Source organism: Myotis myotis, unplaced genomic scaffold, assembly GCF_014108235.1.
Source record: "Myotis myotis isolate mMyoMyo1 unplaced genomic scaffold, mMyoMyo1.p scaffold_m19_p_19, whole genome shotgun sequence".
NCBI classification, from domain to species: Eukaryota; Metazoa; Chordata; class Mammalia; order Chiroptera; family Vespertilionidae; genus Myotis; species Myotis myotis.
In genome coordinates, this window is record NW_023416323.1 from 34936466 (window position 1) to 34960732 (window position 24267).

Consider the following 24267-nt stretch of genomic DNA (forward strand, 5'->3'; position numbering starts at 1 on the left):
GGCCTGGTTTGCGGGCTCGATCCCCAGTAGGCATGCCAAAGGCAGCCGATCAAAGATTCTCTCTCATCATTGGTGTTTCTATCTCTCTCTCCCTCTCCCTTCCTCTCTGAAATCAATGAAAGTATATTTATTAAAAAATGTTTAGGCATAGAATGGGTTTGGGACTTCTTATGCCTTTGAAAACTTCACTTTGAAGATGTTAAGGACCATTGGAATTGATGTTCAGGGTGGCTCATCCACTAAAGGCAGAAAGAGAGAAAATACTTTTTTAAAAATAGGTTTCATTTCCTCTGCCACTCAACCTGGAGCCCCTCAGGACAGAGTATTCCCCAGCCAGTGAGAGTGGAAGGGAATTCACACCGTCAAATCTTCATATCCCCACTGTCATCTCTGGGATAATTCTGCAGAAGCCTGAGCCACGAGGGGAGACTAGCAGTGACCTTCAGACCTCAGCATGCTCTGTATGGGGTTATCCCAGACAGTAAGTGCATCTCTTCCCTCCCACTGCTCCATGGCCCACCGGCAGCATGAAAAAGGAAGCCCTTGTCAGAGGAGCAAAACTCATCCTTTTGAAACTCCTTTGAAAACAAACTGCTTTGCAGAGACGTCAGGGGCATAGAGGTCGTTTCTGCTGTGCATGTCTTGAGTCCTTAGCTTCATAGGTAAAGAAAGCTGGGGTCAAACCTAGCTGGTTTGGATCAGTGTTTAGAGCATGGGCCCAGAGACTAAAGGGTCTCAGGCTTGATTCCAGTCAAGGGCACGTACTTCGGTTGCAGGCTTGGTCCCGGCCCTGGTTGGGGCCTGTGTGAGAGGCCACCAGTGGGTGTATCTCTCTCACATTGATCTCTCTCTCTCTCTCTCCCCTCCTCCCTTCCACTTTCTCTATAAAAAAAAAAAAATCAATGGAAAACATGTCCTCAGGTGAGGATTAACAACAATAAAATACAGGTCTGTTGGAGACTATTCTAGATTACAAGAGACTCATAAAAAATAAAACCAAATAAAATGACTTGTTGTGTGTGTGTGTGTGTGTGTGTGTGTGTGTGTGTGTGTGTGTGTCTTTAAAGAAAGCTGGGGTCTTTCATTCGCGTTTCCAAGGGCACAGAGACAGTAATGACAGCCTTGGCTTGCGTCTGGCCTGAATGAACAAGATAGAAATGAGCTTCTCCGGCAGAGAGGCTGGGATAATGGAGGTAAACAGCAAAATCAAGTGTGATGATAGCTAAATGAGAAGAGACCCAGAAAGGACCCACTACAGTCCCCGCCATATCGATTACATATCTTCAATAAAAATCAATAGAATTGACTTAGGCTAAGTACTATTATTTTCTCCACGTTGCAAATGATGAAGTGTGAAGGGGTTAACTTGCCCCAGGCACTTAGTTGATAAAGGCAAAGCCAGAGTCAAACCCAAGCAGCCTGACTCTAGAATACACAAGCCAAAACAGTGGGCAGACTGCCGGGGCCAGTGTTGCCCAGTGGTTGACCATCAACCTATGAACCAGCAGGTCATGGTTCAAGTCCTGATCAGGGAACATTCCCTAGGTTGCAGGCTTGATCCCCAATAGGGGGTATGCAGGAGGCAGCCGATCAATGATTCTCTCTAATCTCCCTCTCCCTTCTTCTCTGAAATCAATACAAATATATATATATATTTTAAAAAAAAACAACAACATTGTGTAGACATACTGTTCAATGGTTCATTTCCAGTGGTTCTCAACCTTCTGGCCCTTTAAATACAGTTCCTCATGTTGTGACCCAACCATAACATTATTTTTGTTGCTACTTCATAACTGTAATATTGCTATTGTTATGAATCATAATGTAAATATCTGATATGCGGGATGGTCTTAGGCGACCCCTGTGACAGGGTCGTTTGACCTCCAAAGGGGTCAAGACCCACAGGTTGAGAACCGCTGAATCCATCCCAGCATTTGAGGAAAGTGTCAATACCATTTGAAAGCTTATGGAACTGAGGGAAAGGAAATTCTGTAATTTGCACACAATTCTATGGTTAGGAAGCTGGGGAGCGGGTCTACAGGACCCCTCCTAAAATCCATCCGCTGCTCTCTTCAAGACCGCCTGGTGACTGTTAAGAGAACTGTATTTCTCCTGGTTTCAACAGCCATTTGATTCAGTGCACATTCTACCTTCCAACCTCAAAAGGACACATGCAAGATACAGCAACATCCTTGTAGGTTCCAAACGCACACTGCCTAACCTCCGGCGCGTTAACTCCAATCAACGTGGAGACACACAAACCCCCTCCCGGTCAAGGTTTCCAGCTGCAAGGCTTCCAATTAGAAATCTCTCCTTTGCTTTGCACAAGTAACATCCCCAGCATAGAGAACAATTTCACTGCGGCATCTTTAATACCATTAACTATCTGATCTTTCTGCAGAGAGCTTACCAGCCCGGCGACAGGGAGGTAGCCGAGGTAGGCGGGTGGCAGGTTACACAGCAGGCAGAGCTAGTGATCTGCACGTATTCAAGAGAGTGGACTGCAATGAAAGGAGCCAGATGAGGGGCACTTACAAAGCAACACTTGAACACACACCGACTGCTGAGTTTTTAAATAAGGGCATTGCAATGAGAACGTGAATTTGCCATCTCGGGCTTTATTTTCACTGGTGGAAATCAAACGGATAGTTGAGGCAATCAGTACCAAGGACAGCGCCTTGTACTGAGTGGGTGACTAAGACATTTGAAAAAAATGAGTATTCAGGCAAAGAAGAAAAAAAAAATCCTCCTGTCTTGGCAATAGAGTAAGAAGAAGGGAAGCATTCTCGCATGAAGGTTGATCATTATTTGAATAATTGTCTAAACACCCAGAGTATCTTCGTGTTTATCAATGTGGCTGCGCTTTGGTTTTGAGAATTCAGATTCGCTGACACAGAAACATCCTGAAGATGAAGAAGATGTTTTGCCGCGGTTATGTATAAAGGAAGGCTGGCAACGTCACATTGTTTCAGTTTCCCCAGATGAGACAGCCTGGGTGGACGGAAACATTCATCTTTCATTCCAGAAGCAGTCAAGTCATCCAAGGCACGACCCCTGCCCCCAGAGGTGTTTACCATTGAACTCCAATGAACACAGGAGTAATTAATTAAGTTAGTTTCATTGTCAGGTGAGAGAGCAAGTTCTGCTTTGATTTAGAGCCACTGAGTCTGCCATAAAAGCCAACAGTCATCTTCCAAGTATATGTGGAATGAGGCAAACTCATTCTCTTTACTGATGAAAAAGAAAACACAAAAAAGGCAATAATAATAATATTGCATCGTTACTATGTGCACGGCCTGTGTTAAGCACTTAGTATATATACATTATATCATGTCATCCTTGCTCTTACCCTGTGCAGTAGTGATATCACCATCTTCATTTTATATAAAGGGAAACTAAAATTTCAATGTTCTAAATAGTCTTATGGAAACTATGTAAAACTAAAGATAAAATCTCTTCTCTTTTGGTTGTTGTTTTTTTATTGAATTCATTGGGGTGACATTGGTTAATAAAATTGTATAGATTTCAGGTGGACAATTCTATAGTACATCAGTCATATATTGTATCATGTGCTCACCACCCCAAGTTGTCTCCTTTTTGCCCCATTTATTCCCCCTTTAACCTCTTCTACCCCCCCACCCCTTTTTCCCTCTGTCATCACCATACTCTTGTCTGTGTCTATGATTTTGTGTGTGTGTGTGTGGCTGCGGGGGGGGGGGGGGGTTGGTTTAGTCCCTTCACCTTTTCCACTCAGCTTCCCAGCCTCCCTCCCCTCTGGCAGCTGTCAGTCTGTTCTCTGTATCTATGATTTAGATACAGAGTTTGTTTCTATTTTGTTTGTTAGTCCATTTTGTTCATTAGAGTCTGCATATTAGTGAAATCATATGGTACTCATCTTTCTCTGATGTCCTGATCTCTTCTTTATCTCTTTGACTTCACCTCCTTTTGCTGGCTTCGTAACCACTTCCCTCCAGCTGCCCCCAACCACGCCCACCCCACCCCCCCAGTCACACTGGCTTCTTTTTTTTTTTTTTTTTTTTAAATATATTTTATTGATTTTTTACAGAGAGGAAGGGAGAGAGATAGAGAGTTAGAAACATCGATGAGAGAGAAACATCGATCAGCTGCCTCCTGCACATGTCCCACTGGGGATGTGCCCGCAACCCAGGTACATGCCCTTGACCGGAATCGAACCTGGGACCTTTCAGTCCGCAGGCCGACGCTCTATCCACTGAGCCAAACCGGTTTTGGCAGGCTTCTTTCTTGTTGAGCTCATTGAACTCATCATAGGCATCCCCACCTCAAGGCCTTTGAGCTACTGCTTCCTCTCTTGACACCCTCTCCTGTCCCCTCACCCCCGTATGTCTGCATGACTGACTCATTCATGACCTGCCTCAAATCTGCTCACATGGTCAAGCCAGACCTCCACTGAGCAGGCTGCCCTCTCCTCTTCTCCTCCATTCCCCAAACCTGCCTCATTTTCCTTTGTAGTAATTTTCACTTTCTACGATGCCTCCCTGCACTCTCTTGGACCCAGTTCTCTGCTATCTTAACCTAAGTTGGATGGAAAGTCTAGCTAATTTAACGTTATGTACTATGGGCACTAATCTAATACTATTCGCTGGAGATGTGAAGGTGTACACATTCATCAGCGTATTTATGGAGAGTTTCTGAGCCTGGCTTAGAATGGTAGTATTTTCCTAGTGGGTCTTGACTTTTTCTTAGAGGATGTAGGAAGGGATGAGCTCCCATGGGCTTGCCTTTGATTAAGAATAAAGTTTTAAATCAAGATCTGGATTCCCAAAACCATTGACTGATGGATTGACAATGACCTAGATACAATATTTTCTTGGAAATCACTGTATATTGCTTATGGATACTATAGATCCTCATATTCCTTCCATTCTGAGAACGTCCTCAGTGTGCATCTTGAAGAGTCTTATTATACTTAACATGTATTTTCTTAGTTCCTCCCTTACATTTAACTTTATAATTTGCTTTTTTATTTCCATCTTGAGTCTTTTAAATAGAAATTCGTTGTAAAGTCTGAAAGGATGAAATCCAAATATTCTTAAAACACTGGAGTTCTCTCTGGCCCTAGCCAGTTTGGTTCAGTGGTTAAAGTGACAGCCTGAGGACTGGAGGGTCACAGGATCAATTCTGGTCAAGGTCACATACTTCCGGTTACTGGCTCTGTCTCAGGCCCTAGTCCGGGTGGGTGCAACGATCAACCAATCAATGTGTCTTTCTTCTCTCTCTCTCTCTCTCTCTCTCTCTCTCTCTCTCTCTCTCTCTCTCTCTCTCTCTCTCTCTCTCTGTTTCTCCCCCTCTCTTCCATTCTCCCTTAAAAGTCAATGGAAAAAAATATCCTCAGGTGAGGATTAACAACAAAAGGAGATTACAGCTCCCTGCTTTATTTCAAAGCTAAAGTAACTGATAACCTTCCATAAATTAATAACAACCACTATTAATTTAAGTTTATTGAACAGTTTGCACATCACCGACCCTGAAAATACACTTGAGGTGGAATAACATAGTTAACCCTCAAAGACCTTCTGACACTCAGTTCCCTAATGAGTAATGTGGGCACAATAAGGATACCTGCAATGACCTTGGGGAATTATTTAAAAATGCGCCAAGGAATGCCATTGGAATGCAAACACAATTAGGAGTGACCCAGAGCCTGCACGTGAGCTGACATCATATTCAGATGCCCTCTGAAATACACACGGTAAAGAAATTATACCTGATAATAAGCTATTCAGAAATTAGAATGTGGGAAAAGGGAACACATTCCCCCAAACTTCTCTCTAAATGATTCCAAAATGTGGAGAACTGGGTGGCAGGGACCTTTATGTCCCCGTCCCCTGCCGGGAAGCACCACACTTTCCCTGTCAAGGGGGAATGGCAAGCTTGGAAAATCAAATGTTATCTTGAGAATATTTTAAAAGACTCATCAAAAGAATTCTTTTTTATTTTAAAGGAAAGTATTAAAGTGAAGTCATGCGTGACTTCAAAATTTATTCCGATTTCTCTATAGCGTATAACAATAGGGAGTTTTATCAGATTACATTTTCAGTGAAAAGGAGTTTAAATGATTTGGATGTGATTGCTATTTCAATCATAAGGGTGACCCTCGAAGTTATGTTTTCCTTCGAGCATCTTAGTTCTGCTCGCTCCATCTGTATTTTAACCTGTTAATATGTGGGTGAATGGGAGGAAAAGCAAATCAGTTTGACCTTCAATGTAAAGTCCTTTTTGTATGATCAGAACAGGACTATTTCTAATGCAATAAAGAATGTGGGTTTTGCCCTAGCTGGTTTGGCTCAGTGGATAGAGCGTTGGCCTGCAAACTGAAGGGTCCCGGGTTCAATTCCAGTCAAGGGGACCTGCCCGGATTGTGGACTCGATCCCCAGTAGGGGGTGTGTAGGAGGCAGCCAGTCAATGGTTCTCTCATCATTGATGTTTCTATTTCTCTCTCCCTCTCCCTTCTTCTCTTAAATCAATAAAAATATTTTTTTTAAAAAAAGAAGAAGAAAATAATTTGGGTTTTAAGTTTCAAAAGCACGTGCCATTCTCAGCTACCTGGGATGAATGGTAATGTGACCACTGCTTGGATGATAATTTTATCAGCACAACTGCCTTCCTTCCTCTTGCCCTCGCTGTATAGTAAGACTTTTGCCTAAAGGTATATGTTTAGCCAAGCTGTTTTAATATAACATATTACACTTTAAAATGATGCAAGGACAAACACTGGACTTCAGCTCGCTGTAGGGTGCCACATATTCTTGAATCATTTCCCTCCTTTTTCTATGTTTTATTCTTGGCAGCTATTTTACCACTAAACCAGACAAGAAGGAATTATGCAGGAAAATTGCTATCTGTTGCTACCCCTGCTGGATTACAGAACCCAGAACATAATAGCGGTCTTAGGGGTGCCTCTGAGGGCTTGGACCAAGCCATTAACCACTGCGTACACCTCAGGGAAAAAATGGAATAGACTAGAATGGCTCTCCAGCATATAAGAATATTTTTTTATATATTTTATGTTGTGGATTTTATTTTATTTTAAATATTTTTATTGATTTCAGAGAGGAAGGGACAAGGAGAGAGAGATAGAAACATCAATGATAAGAGAGAATCATTGATTGGCTGCCTCCTGCAAGCCCCTCACTGGGGATCAAGCCTGCCACCTGGGCATGTGGCCTGACTGGGAATCAATCCGTGACCTCCTGGTTCATAGGTCAGTGCTCAACCACTGAGCCACTCAAGCTGGGCTTATTTTATTGATTTGAGGAAGAGAGAGGGATAGAGAGATAGAAACAGCAATGAGAGAAACATCGATCAGCTGCCTCATATACGCCCCACACTGGGGATCAAGCCCATAACCCAGGCATGTGCCCTGAACAACCGGGAATCAAACCTCGATCAGTTTTCCCTTTGCCTCTGAGAAAAGGTCAGAGACGGGGAAAACCTCCCTCCATACACTTCCTCTTGTTTACCTTATCTTTGAGTTTTAAAATAACTTTTGGAGCCCATTTTCCCTTGTTTCCTGAGGTGACTTTTGATAAGAAGACAGAGAGAGTGTAGAAAACACATTAGAGTCGGTTGTCATTCTTAGCTGGCCTCCTGAGGGAGGTTGAGCAAGTCACGTTATCTTTTGCACACCCTGCTCCTCATGTGTAAGATGGGAGTGAGGCTGCCCTCCCTGCCTCTGCAAATCATATCAGATTTGCTGACGGTATCAGTGTCTTAGCGCTGCCATAACAAATTATCACAAACTGGGAGGCTTAAGCCAACAGAAGTCTATTCTCTCACAGTGCTGGAGGCCAGACGTCTGAAATGAAGGTGTGGGCAGGACCACACCCCTGCAGGGACTCTGAAGGGGAGTCCATTCTCTCTCTTCCCCTTCCTGTTGGCTGTGGGCATCCCCTGCCAATCATAGCACGGCCGCATCACGCCAGGGTCTGCCTCCGTGGTTACATTTCCTCTTTCTATACCCTGTGCCAACTCTCCCTCTACTTCACTCTCACAAGGACACCTGTTACTGCACTTAGGGTCCACCAGGTACTCCCAGATGAACTCCTCGTCTCTGGGTTCTTAATTAAATTACATCTGCAAGACCCTTTCCAAGCAAGGTAGCATTCACAGGAGGTGGACATGTCTTTTTGGCGGTCACCATTCAGATCACTTCACTAAACGCCATTTTTATATGATCTAAAAATAAATGTATTTTGCCCAACCTGCTTGGCTCAATGGTGAGCATAGACCTATGAACCAGAAGGTCATCATTTGATTCGCGGTCAGGGCACATGCCCAGGTTGCAGGCTCCGTCCACAGTGTGGGGCATGCAGGAGGCAGCCGATCCATGATTCTCTCTCATCACTGATGTTTCTATCTCTCTCTTCCTCTCCCTTCCTCTCTGACATCAATAAAAATATATTTAAAAAATTTTTAAAAACTCTATTTTATAGTAATTACTGAGAAAGAATATATGTAGCTACTTAAGTAATTTTAGAAGATGCTTAAGTTTCACAGTTTACTGAGGAGTCCTCAGTTTCAGAAACTACAAAGCACAGCCTACCCTCTGTATATTTCCTCTGCCAATGACCCTCATTGAGATATTTATAGAACTACTGTGTTGCATGGCTATAGTGAAATAACGTTTTGTGTTAAAGATATGCTAATTCATTTTGTGTACTTACAAATGACGGACTAAACCTGAAGTCAGATGTTAGTCTGAAAACTGCCAAAGGAATTCACAATCATGTTTTTCTAAAGCTAAAGTAAACGTTGGTCAATATTTTATGGCTAGATAATACTTTTTAATTAAATATTAGCAGACCTGGTGATGAGATAACACTCAGGTAAACGTTGTGATTCTTGACATCAGTTGGCCTGGTGGATAATCTAATGAAAACAGGAAAGAGTGACGAATGGTCTCATTAGGTGACTCTGCATAGACAGTTGCTTGCTGCAGGTTTAGTGTTGGTACACTTTCAGTGAATTATGTAGGAAGTTACAATGGCACTGGAGGAAACTGACTTTGCAGAGTCGTTTTTATTAATTCATTACAGCCTGATTATTTCCAATAAGACATAGTGTCTATGGTAATAGACATACATAAATAAAGTGTTGATGTTAAGAACTTGGCTTCACATTTATACTATTGGATACTGTGTATACATGTTTCTGATACGCGGAAAGCTCCTGGATTTTAGTATCTTTATTGCCTTGCCAGGTTTTTATAAATAAACAACAGACACAACAATGATAAGAACTTAATTAAATCTCTTGTCCACTGAACAAAGACCCATTTTCCCTTTGTTTTGACCTTCTTGCCATTTTCATTCCATTTGAATTGATCAAGAATCTTTGAATTAAATTTGCAAGTCAAATGCCAGAAGGCATTTCTCAAAAAAGGCATACTATCTACTGATCTTCTCTTCATCTACTCTTTTCTGTCATAAATATTTGTCTGGCAACTGCCTTCATTAACTCTGGCTCCTTGTTGCTGCTGCTTCCATCTAAAAGGCTGAACAAAAGCCAGAGCTCCAGGTTTCCAATAAATGGGACCTAGACTGAAGTTAAAGTTCTGCAGCAGGGCAGATGACTACACTGAAACACACCGAGAATTTAGATTTTTCTGCTTATATATCTAATTGATTTCAGAGAGGAAGGGAGAGGGAGAGAGAGGGATGGAAATATCACTGATGAGAGAGAATCATTGATCGGCTGCCTCCTGCACGCTCCACACTGGGGATGTAGCCCGCAACCCAGGCATATGCCCTGATGGGGAATCAAACCATGACCTCCTGGTTCAGAGGTTGATGCTCAACCACTGAGCCACGCCAGGCATGCTCTGCTTTCTTTTACCTGAAAAAAAAAGAAATGACAGTTTGGAAAGAACATGGGATATTTCAATAATAACAATAATAATGATAATTTTTTCATTAAAATACGGAGTAAATAATAGGAAAGGGAGGGAGGGAAGGAGAGAGGAAAGGGAGGGAGGTAATGAAGGAGGGGAGGGAGGGAGAGAGGGAAGGAGGGGAGTGAAGGAAGGAGGAAGGAAGGAAGGAAGGGAGGGAGGGAGAGAGGGAGGAAGGGCGAAATGGGGGCAGGGTACAAGCAGCATTCTAATAAGGATATTAATGTTGTATGAAAGAATGCTGTATGTTGATTTGCAACTCTAAATGAATAAAAGCCTGAATATCAATAATCAAAGAAGAAATTCCTCCTAGACTAACCATATGAGGTACTTATTCAGACTATATGTTCCCGCCTCTGAATGTAAGTCATTCAGTTTCAGCTCAAGAGAATCCTGGTGTGCACCTCTTAAATATGATGGTATTGCAGGTATTTTAGAACAAGTTTTCCCTCTCTGAACCCTCTCTATTTCAATCTAATCATCCTCAGTTTATTGCTTATGTTACATGATATGAGGCATGCCTGGGGAGACACTTGGAAACTATCAATATTTCTTAGGCTATATGTTGTTTCCAATAGCCTGAAATTGAACTTCCTAGATGACTTATTTTGAACCACATGTAATTCTCTATGACAGAATAACGTAAGAGATATAAGTAGGAGTCCCACACAATATGGGTTACGTAGTCATTTATTCAGCAAATATTGGCTGAGTACTCATTATGCATCTAAAATTGGGTCTTTGTTACTTAGAAGTTCCCTACTTTATTTCTGTATCCCTGGTGTCTATTCTATCCCCACTGCTATATTATTTCTTTGTAATAAAAGCTGTGATGAAAAATAAAGGTTTTTAGAAGAATACATAACTAATTTATCTGGGGAGATCAGGGACAACTAATGAAGGAAATAAGCCACAAAGAAGCAATACTAAGCAAAGATATAAAGAATGCATAAATATGGACAATTCAAATTTAGGCTAGAGAAGGGTAGAGAGATATCAGGAAGAAGAAAAAACAGCCAAGATGGTGTGGTTCAATGGTTGAGAATCCATCCATGATCCAGGACATCACGGTTTGATTCCCGGTCAGGACACATGCCTGGGTTGTGGGCTCGATCCCCAGTACGGGGCAACCAGTTACTGATTCTCTCTCATCATTGATGTTCCGATCTCTCTCTCCCTCTCCCTTCCTCCCTCTTAAATCAATAAAGCATATTTATTTTTTAAAATGTTTTTTAAAAAGAAGGAAAAATAAATAAATATGAAAACCCTGAAGAGAGAAAACCTTTGGCTCAGAAAAGGCCAAGTCAGAGAGAATGGAGAGAGAGAAAGAATGTCAGGACACGAAGCTGGGTCACTGGGCAGGGACTAGACCACGCAAGTCACATGGGAAGAAAAATAAATCTTCAATCTGCAAGAAAGAGTCTCCATTTACTTAGCAAGTTTCTAATGAATCAGTTAGGTGATCAGTTCCTTAAAACTGAAAGCATTCCAAACAAAAGTGGGCTAACCAACATGACCAGGATTATGATGGGGATCTTGGCTGGAGACCTAGAATAGAGCTGGGACTTAGGCTTGTCTCCTTCAAGGGGGTTCCAATCCAGTGAGATAACACATATATTTTATGGAATAGTATCTGTCTCTCTAATGTCAAAATCATTGCATAAAAATTCTGAGTCTTTTTTCTTTCTATTTTTTAAAGCCATATTGTTTTAAATATATTTTTATTTATTTCAGAGAGGAAGGGCAAGGGAGAAAGAAGAACTTCTATGATGAGTGAGAATCATTGATCAGCTGCCTCCTGCATGCCTCACACTGGGGAATCCAGCCCATAATCTGGGCATGTGCCCTGACCAGAAATCCAACCATGATCTCCTGGTTCATAGGTCGATGCCCAAACACTGAGCCATGCCAGCCGGGCTTTTTCTATTTTTTATAACAAGTAAAATAATAATTTAAAAAAGCACATGCTCTATCCAGTTTGGCTCAGTGGATAGAGTGTCAGCCTGGGGACCAAAGGGTCCCTGGTTCGATTCCAGTCAAGGGCAGGTACCATGGTTGCAGGCTCCTCCCCAGCCCAGACCCTGGTCGGGGCTTGTGCAGGAGGCAACCAATCGATGTGTTTCTCTCACATCGATGTTTTTCTCTATTTTTCTCTCTCTCTTTTACTCTCCCTAAAAAGCAATGGAAAAATATTCTTGGATAAGGATTAACAAAAATAAAAATTTAAAAAAACACACAGCAATCTTAAAGCTGGAAGCGCAATAAGTGAAATTGCTACTGTAGTTCGTGGATGTGGCAGGGGTACATGCTCTCTCATTACGAGGCAGGAGCGAGGCACATGACTGTGTATGTAGGAATAGGTGTGGCCAATGACAGTCAGAGAGATGGAAGCCACTGGAGAACAGAAAACATGAAGAGTCTCTCACCAGGCAATGCCAAAGCGCCCTGTGCATTTCCTCTTCCTCGCCTCTGTACCCTCTGTGGTGCCTGTCCCAGCTGGACTTGCGACAATTCCAAATTGTTCCTTCCTCTTTTAACCTTCTTGTCATCTTTAGACTTTTTGGAGATTGAAGAGACATTCAAGCCAAACTTTGAGTTCTTTTCTTTAGCTTGTCCAGGTTAACCACAGGCTTAGCGTCAGATGACAGGTCTTTTGATGGATTTGAAGAAATTCCAAATTTAGCTCCCCAGAAGCTTTATTTTTTTAGTTGATTTCAGAGAGAGGGAGAGAGAGAGAGAAACATCAACGATGAGAGAGAAACATTGATCGGCTGCCTCCTGCACACCCCCCCACCCGGGAATCGAGCCTGCAACCCGGACCTGTGCCCGGACTTGGGATCGAACCATGACCTTCTGGTTCATAGGTCAATGCTCCACCACTGAGCAACACTGGTTGGGCCAGGCCCCAGCAGCTTTCTTAGTCTCCAAGCTCACGGGTACATTAAATCCTTCAGCTCTCTTCTGCATCCTCTCAGTCTGTGCTATTCCAAGTGTAATTATTACCACTTTCTTTTCTGCTGCCACATCAATAGTTTTTTTCAGGGGCCTCATCCTCTTTGACAGGCAGTTCTGTGGGCTTGGGTTTTTCCTTGGCCTCCAAACCACCAGCAAGAAGAAAAAAACAAAAAACACCCCCCCCAAAAAAAAACAAACAACAACCCACAAAAACAGCTAAGCTTGTGTGGCTCAGTGGTTGAGCATCGACCTATGAACCAGGAAGTCGGGGTTTGAATCCTGGTTGGGGCACATGATCCCCAGTGAGCTTGATCCCCAGTGTGAGATGTGCAGGAGGCAGCCGATCCATGATTCTCTCTCATCATTGATATTTCTCTCTCTCATTCTCCCTTCCTCTCTGAAATCGATAAAAATATATTTTAAAAAAGATAGTCCTCCAACTGCTAGCTGGGGGGGGAGAGGAAGCCCTGGGTCTTGGCTGAATCTGTTTGGAGTGGAGTTTCCGTCTCACAGAGCTGGGAGCAGGGATGGAAGAGGTGGGTTCTGACGCACACACCACAGTCTCACCATTCTTACCAAGCTCTGGTAGATTTCCTTGAGTAACTGTTTCTTCATTTGCTGCTTGCCTCGGGAACATTTCCTGAGATGATACATGGTTTTCCTTTTATAATTCTCACCAGTTTCACTGGGGAATGATTCCGTGGTGCTCCTCAAACTATCGTGCTGAAGTGGAACTTTGTGAGGAGAGATATTTTTATAAGTAAAAAGAACGGTTTAGAAGATTACTGGAATTAAAATCGATGTCTAAAACAATTTCATTTTATACACCAGCAACAATGACTTGAAAATATAATTTTAAACAGGTTATATTTACCAGAGCAAAAAATATACACACCAATAATAAATCTAACAGAAGATGTAAAGTTCTCCTGCAGCTAAAATTAAAACATTGTGTTGATGTATATTAAAATAATAAAACTACAATCTTAATATAGAAGACTAAAGACCATAAAGAAATCAATTCTCTCAAAATTCATTTATATTGTAATATAATTTCGACTTAAGTTCTTATGGGGATTTTCACAAAACTTGCTAATCGGATTCTATATTTGTTAGAGATTAGTAAATGAGCAAGAATAGCCAAGATAATCTTGAAGAATACGATAGGGGAAAACATCCAGATTCATTATCAAGTTTATACACATAAAAAGCATGGTACTGATGCACCATTAGAAAAACAGAGCATTGTATCATAATAGAGAGCCCTTAAGAGGATGTTTTAAAGCAGTGGTTCTCAACCTTCAGGCCCTTTAAATACAGTTCCTCATGTTGTGACCCAACCATAAAATTATTTTCGTTGCTACTTCATAACTGTAATGTTGCTACTGTGATGAATCGTAATGTAAATATCTGATAGGCAGGATGGTCTTAGGCGACCCCTGTGAAAAGGTCGTTCGACTGCCAAAGGGGTCGCGACCCACAGGTTGAGAACCACTTTTTTAAAGGAACAAACCAGAACTTCGTAGAAGATATTTGTGGCATGTAGATTTAAAAAGAAGTATTTTAAATACACGAATTTTAAATGTGATATATGATGATTTTTATGTGTATGGAGGTTTTATGTTAATGACAGCTTTATTTGGTCTAATAAAATAACAACACATTTATTCATAAATATAAGCACCAACCAAAAAATGATTTTTTAAAAAACTGTTTTTATTGATTTTTAGAGAGAGAGGAAGGGAGAGGGGGAGAGAGAGGGAGAGAGAGAGAGAGAGAGAAACAGGTGTTAGCTGTTTTCTGCACACCCCCTACTGGGGATTGAGCCTGAAACCAGGATATGTGCCCTGACTGGAAATGGAACCGGTGACCTTTTGGTGCATGGGACGACACCCAACCAACTGAGCCACACTGGCCAGGGGAAATAATTTTTTTGTTGTTGTTGTTAATCCTCACCTGAGGATATTTTCCCATTGATTTTTAGAGAGTGTAAGAGAGGAAGAAACAGAGAGAGCTATTGTTGTGAGAGAGACACATTGATTGGTTGCCTCGCGGCACATAACCTAGCCATGACCGGGGATTGAGCCTGCAACCGAGGTGCATGTCCTTGACCCGAATCAAACCTGGATCCCTTCAGTCTGCGGGGCCCATGCTCTATCCACTGAGCCAAACCAGCTAGAGTCAAAATGATTTTTTAAAAATATTTTATTTATTTTTTATTTTTTGTATATTTTTATTGATTTCAGAAAGGAAGGGAGAGAAAGATAGAAACCTCAATGATGAGAAAGAATCATTGATAGGCTGCCTCCTACACAACCCCTACTGGGGATCAAGCCCACAACCTGGGCATGTGCCCTGACTGGAAGCAAACTCAGGACCCTTTGTTCCACAGGCTGATGCCCTATCCACTGAGCCAAACTGGCTAGGGCCAAAATGACTTTTTTTTAAAGTGAGTTGGCAAGTAGGAAATTGACCTTGCTTGGGAGTAGCAGGTTAAAATTTAGTAAAAATGACTCATGGACTGCCTTTAAGCAGTCAATAATTTTCTGTATGTAGGCGGACAAATGCCAGGAGTAGTAAGATATATGGGTCTGAGCTTAGTGTCAGAACCACCAACATTTTTTCTATGCAATAAAGGATAGGCCTTTGGCTTTGCAAGAATCATATTCCTGCTGCATTTTCTAAATGTTTGTTATAGATTATTTTAGAGAGAGAATATATAAAGATGGTTTCTTACATAAATAATGTCAACCACAAAAGGGGAAAGGCCTCCTTGTAATTTTATTAATTGCATCTTGAAGAACAATTCCCATATTCTGTTTTGAACTATGGTGTATGAAACCATCTACAAATGGTCCTCGCACTAATTAACCATAGTCAGACTTGTCACACACTTTCTGAAAATTTCACACAGCTGTACATTCTATATCGGGTTGTGAGATAATGCTCTCCTGCTTTTAGTTTAGTGGTACTTCCTTCTAGCCCAGGGGTGGGCAAACTTTTTGACTCGAGGGCCACAATGGGTTCTTAAACTGGACCGGAGGACCGGAACAAAAGCATGGATGGAGTGTTTGTGTGAACTAATATAAATTCAAAGTAAACATCATTACATAAAAGGGTACGGTCTTTTTTTTTTTAGTTTTATTCATTTCAAACGGGCCGGATTCAGCCTGCGGGCCATAGTTTGCCCACGGCTGTTCTAGGCCATGGAAATGAGGACCACTGGGTCGTTGGCTATATCACTGTTTAACTCCATTAGAGACATTGTAGGGGTTTTTGGCTCTTAAAATTAGTAGACAATGAAGCACAACCAGAAGAAATTTAGGGAAAAAAAAGTTAACTAAGAATGTCTTTTTCTGTCTGACTGCTTAATAGTAAGGCAATATAGGCCTGCTTATACCTTAAACCAGGGATGGGGAACATCCGGCCTGTGGGCCATATAAGGCCTGTGAAATCATTTGGTCTGGCCCTGCCAAGGCGTTAGAGGTGAGTTAATGAAATGCTTGACCAAATATAGCAGGCTAATTTTTAAGTTGAGAATTTGGATTTTGTGTGGCCCGCAAATGATATTGTAAACGTCCAAATGGCCCTTGGCAGCAAAAAGGTTCCCCACCCCTGCTACACAAAGAAAAAATAAATATAATTAATGCATCTGTTTTAGGGAATGGCTATCATTTTTTGGAATCTGGTTATAGAACTATATGGTACAAAAGATTTAATACAGTTACTTGAAGTCATTTGCATAGACTATCTGTAAACATTTGCATAGACTATCTGTAAACAATACGACACTGATGACCAGAAGTTAGACAGCAATAGTTTGGAATCCCTGCCTTAATATGCAACAATGAGGTAGACAAATGTTTCCAAAGTTGCCAATATTTGAAAAGAAATTCCAACTGAAATCATCATTTTGCCCAGAAAACATTGCACACATTTACCAAAATTATGTTCATTTGCTTTTGGCGGGAAAACCAGTCTGAGATAATTAATATTTCTAAATTGAATAGATAGTTCTTTCATTAATCAAATGAAAAAATATATTAATAATTAATATATGTAATATGATTATAGTTCATGAGACAGGGATGAAGATAAGAAAAAGTATCCCTTGGGGGGTGAACTTTTGAGAACTGTAGGGCCAATTCCTACTCACTGATCAGCTTTACTTTGATAAAGCATCATTTTGCTGCTAGGTATGTATTTCCTTCATTTGATCTTTAAATGTTGCCTAAATGTCCTTAAGTGTTGACTCAGATAACCAATATGAATCTCCAGATAGTTCATTGATACACGTGAAATGGAACACTTTTCCCTATGACTTTTCATTTTATTCTTACCTGTGTAATCACTGCAGGTCTTCTCTACAAATTTTTAATGCATGTGGCCTATCCCCTCCAATTGGCAGTACATAGGACTTTACCACGTTAGTATAAATGCTCTAGAGCAGTGGTTCTCAACCTTCCTAATGCCACGACCCTTTAATACAGATCCTTATGTTGTGGTGAACCCCAACCATAAAATTATTTTCGTTGCTACTTCGTAACTGTAATTTTGCTACTGTTATGAATCGTTATATAAATATCTGATATGCAGGATATATTTTCAATGTTACAAATTGAACATAATTAAAGCATAGTGATTAATCACAAAAACAATATGTAATTATATATGCGTTTTCTGATGGTCTTAAGCGACCCTTGTGAAAGGTTCGTTCAACCCCCAAAGGAGTCGCGACCCACAGGTTGAGAACCCCTGTTCTAGAGCGGGTACAACCTCTTAGTTACCTGTAGAGTCAACAAATTGCATTGTTTTATATGTCATAGTGTCATGTAGTCTATCTTTTAACCCAGAGCTTCTCAAACATGTCTTTCAACTGTGGTGAGATTCTGTCCCACGAATTTTGCATGATCAGGATAAGTGAGAGAAAATTAAGCTTATTGTGGGACTTGGGATAATTTGGGTCTTCTGCAAGGACACTTTTTCTTAAATAAAAAACATAGTTTGCATTTACAAGATGATGATAAAACTTCATTAATTTATCATGGGGCCATATTCTTTGGACTTGTTTGGGTATGGATGTTGTGGTCCACACCAGTTGGGAAAATGGGAAGAGGACAGGCTGGTATGACTCAGTGGATTGAGCATCTTTCCATGGACCAGGAGGTCCCAGGTTTGATTCCTGGTCAGGGCACATGCCCGGGTTGTGGGCTTGATCCCCAGAAAGGAGCATACAGGAGTCAACTGATTGATGTATCACTCTCATCGATGTTTCTCTCTCTCTTCTCTCCCTCTCCTTTCCTCTCTATCTAAAAATCAATTTATAAAAACATATTTAAAAAAAAATTGGAAGAGGAGAAGGGCAAAGAGCCTGAGTGGCCCAGTGGAGTCGGGTGGCTTTGAGGCTCACAGAGAATCTAGGAACTAGAAAAACAAGTGTTGCTTGGGCAGCCATTTTTGAAATGATGCACGCAATTGTGATTTTCACCTTTTCCAGATAATTCCCTCAGCATTTTGGCCAAGCATAATGGATTCAACCGTCAGAAGCAGGAAGTCTACCTTTTGCCAATCGTCATCAGTGACAGCGGGAACCCTCCTCTGAGCAGCACCAGCACGCTGACCATCCGGGTCTGTGGCTGCAGCAGTGATGGTGTTGTCCAGTCCTGTAATGTGGAAGCTTACGTCCTTCCGATTGGACTCAGTATGGGCGCCCTAATTGCTATATTGGCATGCATCATTTTGCTGCTAGGTATGTATTTCCTTCATAGCCTCATGGTTTCCATTTTTCTGATTCATCAATGACTGTACATAAGGACAGCAAACCCTGACCAAGCCAGGCATGCTTTTGGAAAGAAGAACTCTTTTGGACTTCTCCTAGCTCTGAGATCACTAAGAGGAGGTGAGGAGAAAAATGGTTATGATGGTAAATGTTGGAACCTAGCCAGTTTGCCCTGGTCCAGACATGTGGGAGGCAACCAATTTATATGTCTCTCTTACATCAATGTTTCTCTCTCTCTCCCTTGCACTCTCTCTAAAACTCGATGGTGAAAAAAAAAAATAGTAAATGTCCAATTGGAGATGACTATTCCGTGCCTTTGTCAGTGCCATCACCAGTGAAAATATAGACTAAGGTGGATGGTGGGGGAAGTGGGGATGGGCCTTATGTGGTTACAACAGCATCTATTATAAAGAAGACCTCCAGATCTGATGCACACCCGCTGGCTGCAATAAATATGTGTCCAAAACTCTCTTTTATTCAAACAGTTTATGGATTGGGTTGCTGAGTCCATCTGATCACAAAGTTTGGTGAGATAAAAAGAAAAAAAAATAAGCAAACAAAAAGTATAATATATTTTTTTCTTCAAGATTACATTGACTTCCTGAGATGTTTTTCTTGATATTAAAATCAAATAGCATTCTCTCAAAATTGAGAGCTCATCCTTCATAAAGGTATTTTGCTTAATTCTCACGGCAATGATATCAAAGCAATAGACTCATAAGTTTTAGAATAATGACCCCCCCTCTGAACCTACAAGGTGTGTGTGTTGCTCATACGACTAAATGCGAGTCGACTAACTGTTCTTTCATGTTTGTTTTTCCTACAGTCATCGTGGTGCTGTTTGTCACTCTGCGGCGACATAAAAATGAGCCATTAATTATCAAAGATGATGAAGATGTACGAGAAAACATCATTCGCTACGACGACGAAGGAGGCGGGGAGGAAGACACGGAGGCCTTTGACATCGCCACTTTACAAAACCCGGATGGAATTAATGGATTTTTACCCCGTAAGGATATTAAACCAGATTTGCAGTTTATGCCAAGGCAAGGGCTGGCTCCAGTTCCCAATGGTGTTGACGTGGATGAATTTATAAATGTGCGGCTCCACGAGGCAGATAACGACCCCACGGCCCCGCCCTATGACTCCATTCAGATTTATGGCTATGAAGGCCGGGGGTCAGTGGCGGGCTCCCTCAGCTCCTTGGAGTCCACCACCTCAGACTCAGACCAGAATTTTGACTACCTCAGTGACTGGGGTCCCCGCTTTAAGAGACTGGGTGAACTTTACTCTGTTGGTGAAAGTGACAAAGAAACTTGACAGTGGATGACCAATAAACCCATGGAACTGAGCATTCTGTAATATTCTAGGGCCACTCCCTTTAGATACAGCCAATGTGGCTATTTGTTTTAGAGGCAAGTGTAGCACCAATCATCTATAAACTCAACTACATTTTAATGTTGAACCAAAAAAAAATGGATAATAAAAAGTCTATGTTAGGAGGTGATAAATCTTGTGGAGTGTGAATTAAACTATGTGGAGTGTCTAGAAGTCGTTGGATAGTTGCTATGTATGTGACCACACAGACAAAGATGGGGATCCTGGCTCATGCTTAGGGAAAAAACATAGTTTTCAAAGAGGAAAAAAATCAAAATTAAAAGGTGCTTTCTTAGACAAAATGGACCTGCAAGGAATTTGCTGCTGAGATGTGTCTTCTGCAAGGATTTTTATAAATGCGAATGGTTTTTTTCCCCTTCACCAATAAGGATCCCGCCACACACGATAAAGCAATACTCGGTCGGCTGTACATTCTGACTTTTGGGAGTTTGGGAAGGCCTCCTAAGATTACATGGTACAGTGACCACACATTGTACATAATGGTTGGCCCCACTCATCAGAGACGGAATAGCATCTTTAAATATTGTGTCGAGCCTTAAAATAGTCACATGTTCCTAATCCATTCCAAGGTGGGGTCTGCCAACGCAGTGGTGGGAGGAGAGAAATCCCACGGAACAGGCTTGTTTTTAAGAAGCAGGATTACTCCTTCCCTCCACTTCATCTTGTTCCACAAGGACACAAAGATAGACTATGTCACGCAGTGGACAACGTCAGAGACAGATGGTTTTATTTGTTTAATCCTCAAAATAAATATTTTATTGATGTCCATTAATGCGTTTATTTATTAAGGTTGGTAACCTATAGATGAAGGGACTATATGGAGAAAAAAAAGATAAATTATATCCATTAATAATCCTTTAGATTGTTTTATATAAATATATATATATATATATACACACACACAATGAATGTTTAATACATGTACATTTTGATGAGATGAGTATGGCAGGCAATATTCTGACCAGGGAGCGAATAATCTCTTTAGTGTAGAAAGTGTTATTGTGACTGGTGATGGCAGGAACAGCATTTTCCCAGAGAAACTTTTGGACTGTTTTCTATTTTGTTCATACTCCTAGTATTTGGTGTTTTTACTACAAGCACAAACATCTGAAAGTATATTGATCCGTGTGAATATTTAAACTCTAGACTTTTAGATACCTACATAACGCCCTGCCCAACAGACATGCTTCAAGTCACCCCACAATGTTTTAGAGCAGGAACTGATTTGTACATAATTTTACTGCTTCTGTTTTCAGCACTTCTCTCCCCGATCCTCATGGTGAGACACAGAACATCTTAGAGTCCAAAAGAGAACAGCCCTAGCAGATGTGAGCATATTCAATTTGTAATACCAACCTGACATTTAGGAGTAGAGAAATGTATGATACAACCGAACTACTATGACATGCAGATCATTTTAATTTTCTACTTTGCTTTAATGCAATATTGTTTATTTACTCCATGTATTGTATTCAGAGAAACTCCTGTATTGTTTCCTACTTTGTGAAATATATTTTTATAAATACCTTTGTTGTCTTCACTTTTCTTTTCCCCAATCAGATGAAGACCTACTACGAGAGTCTAACTAGAATTCTAGAACATTCAACTAAATTATTGCAAGAATCACCTTTATTTGTAAGAGCTTTTATATAAAGAACCAAGGATGTGAAATGGCTTGATCACACCATCTCAGGCACTGGCTTGGGCTGCCTGAAAAGAACATGACTTTGGCTAGAAAACTGAAGGTACCAATTTTTGGAGGCTACTTCTACTATGATAGAAACAAAATATTTAAATATGATACTTAGAATTGACAACTCTCCAGTGACTTAAATGAGGCCTTACTGAGTTTTTGTTGCCTGAGATTCATCCATAGTTTGTCCTTTATGTGTATCATGATAGCTGTTGAATGTGTTTTTGGAGGTCAAAGCGATTGCCCCAAATGTTTTCAAAATACACTAGGATTTGGAACAATGTCTGAAACAAATATTTGGTGAGTGTAAATTATTAATAGTAGTATTAGTAATAATATTCACTGATAATATTCTGACTACCTTACACATTCTAAACCAAGGTAAGATGATTACTTTATTTATCTCTTGCATACCAGACTCATTTCTAGTATATTTCTCAGTGAAGTGCCATAAAGTACAGATTTATAAACATGGTTAACAAAAATCATGCTAATTTTTGGAATATAAAATCCATATCCTCCAATCTTGGAAATCAATAGGATAATCACCTATGATGGTTTCCATGAGCAGGAGATAATGCCTGGTATACCACTTGCCCAAAGCTCACCTCAAAATTCACTTTGCCCATAGAGACAGCATGAAAGTGTGGGTCTCTTGCTGACTTTGTTGTTGTTGCCATCACCATGCTAGCACTTGGTGCTTAAAAACCCATTTAAGTTGTTACAATATGGAATCAAGTATGTTTATTACTAGGACTGAACTATATTTTTGGTGTACCCTGAATTTAAATTAAAGTCCAAGGAACACAGAGGCATTCTCTCTCTCTCTCTCTCTCTCTCTCTCTCTCTCTCTCTCTCTCTCTCTCTCTCTCTCTCTCACACACATACACACACACACACACCCCTAGACTTAACTACTTTTTACTTTAGCAATAGACTTTCCAGGATTTCTTTAACCAAGAGAAGGCATGAGCGTTCCTAAACTTTTAGAATTTGAGAACCCCATGTTCAACTCTTTAAATAACACATATTTTTAATTTTATCAAAGTGACTGTTTTTGTCTCTGTGCACTGTTTTCTGTTGCATGGGCATTTTAATGTGTCTATAGATCCCAACCATTAGTCCTTTCCCATTCTTCTACCAAATGGAGAAGAACTATTGAGTTGATGCAAAGTGAGACAAAATCATCTCCCTCTACCTATCTCACAATTCAAGGCTCCTATGTGGGGAGATGAACCATCCCTGAGTGGATTGGTCATCACATGGATCAATTCAGCCTTGACCCTGTCCACTCACTGATCAAATCAAATTATAAAAATGTCTTTTAAACATCCATCTATGTACAGTCTAGAGAATGAAGGGCCCATTCTTTACAGTAATCGTTGATGAGTATAGTTATTTTAAGATTAAAAATAACTTACAAGAGGATGGTTAAACGATGCTAGACATTAAATTCAAGTGTTAACCTTGCCACACAGAATTGTGATTTCGAGATTATGAAGAATGAAAATGTTCCGAGGAAAAATGCGTGGGTAAGTGTTTGTGTGTGTACAAAATAAAAGAACTTAGATTCACTGGCATCACCGGTGAAACCAGAATGCTTAGAAAGAGCCAAATGTGTCTTTGGGAGAGTTTGTTTAATCAGATGCTTAAAATAAGACAGGTCTCTGCATGAGACCTAGAAATCTCCTAGGAACAGCCAGATTTCACACTGAGTCTCAGTGGAGTTCTGGGCTGGGCTGCGTTTTGGAGAAGGAAATGCGGGTGCTGAGAGCTAAGTAGCCAATTACTCTTTATAGCCACATAAGGACTGGAGGCAAGTGGGCCCTTCCAACAAGTTGTATTATGCGATCACGGGCTTTGCAGGGGATCTCACGAATGTATAACCTTCTGATTGCCTTTTTGATTGAAAGTTCCATCTGAGATCAGGGCAGTGCAAGCAGTAATAAGATTTCAAAAATTCCCATCACTGGCACTGTAGGAAAGGCTGAGCATGACTGAAATCCTATTATTGTCAGTCAAAAAGATAAGGTAACAGTGGGCATCGCTATAAAAGCTATATAAATGCACAATTTAAACAGGAAATATCAACATTGAACATATGTGTGTGTATGTGTACACACACACATACACATATGCCCAATTGAGTTACCAGGGATTAATTTGTAATTTTTTTTGTCTCACAATATCACACACTACCCCAAACCCGGAATGGTGGCTTTTTGTTTTTCTGACTGTAACCTTGAATTTGAAAGCCATTGGATTGAGGGTAAAGGGTTTTTAATGCAGGTTTCTATTTGAGAACAAAATAGTGGCTCATAATACCCGGGATTAGAATTAAATGTATCATGTTGTGAAACTGGACTTAGATGTTTGTATGTGCTTCTGTTGTTTTTTCTGGAGAAAATAGTTGTAGAATGTATTTTGTAGGAAATAGTTTTCATAATATTTTTATTTTCCTCAATTACAGTACTGTTCTATTTGTGTACAAAGTTTCTTAGCAAAGTGAC

At 40.7% G+C, this 24267-nt stretch overlaps 1 protein-coding gene and 1 pseudogene across 2 annotated transcripts in view; one reads left to right on the forward strand and one right to left on the reverse strand.

Annotated features, from left to right (window-relative positions):
• The window catches only part of CDH8 (cadherin 8), a 323696-nt gene extending 299863 nt beyond the window's left edge, over nucleotides 1-23833 (forward strand). The window contains exons 11-13 of one of the 2 annotated variants that reach the window (XM_036346731.1): nucleotides 18385-18636; nucleotides 19493-19675; nucleotides 21625-23833. In XM_036346731.1, the coding sequence (XP_036202624.1) occupies nucleotides 18385-18636; nucleotides 19493-19675; nucleotides 21625-21653 (464 nt within the window). In that variant the 3' untranslated portion in view covers nucleotides 21654-23833. Of the gene's footprint in view, nucleotides 1-18384; nucleotides 18637-19492; nucleotides 21554-21624 lie in introns of those variants that run through there. The other variant, XM_036346729.1, reaches the window with a different exon arrangement.
• Nucleotides 12355-13541, reverse strand: LOC118674691 (annotated as a pseudogene).
• Nucleotides 23834-24267: the final 434 nt, after the last annotated feature.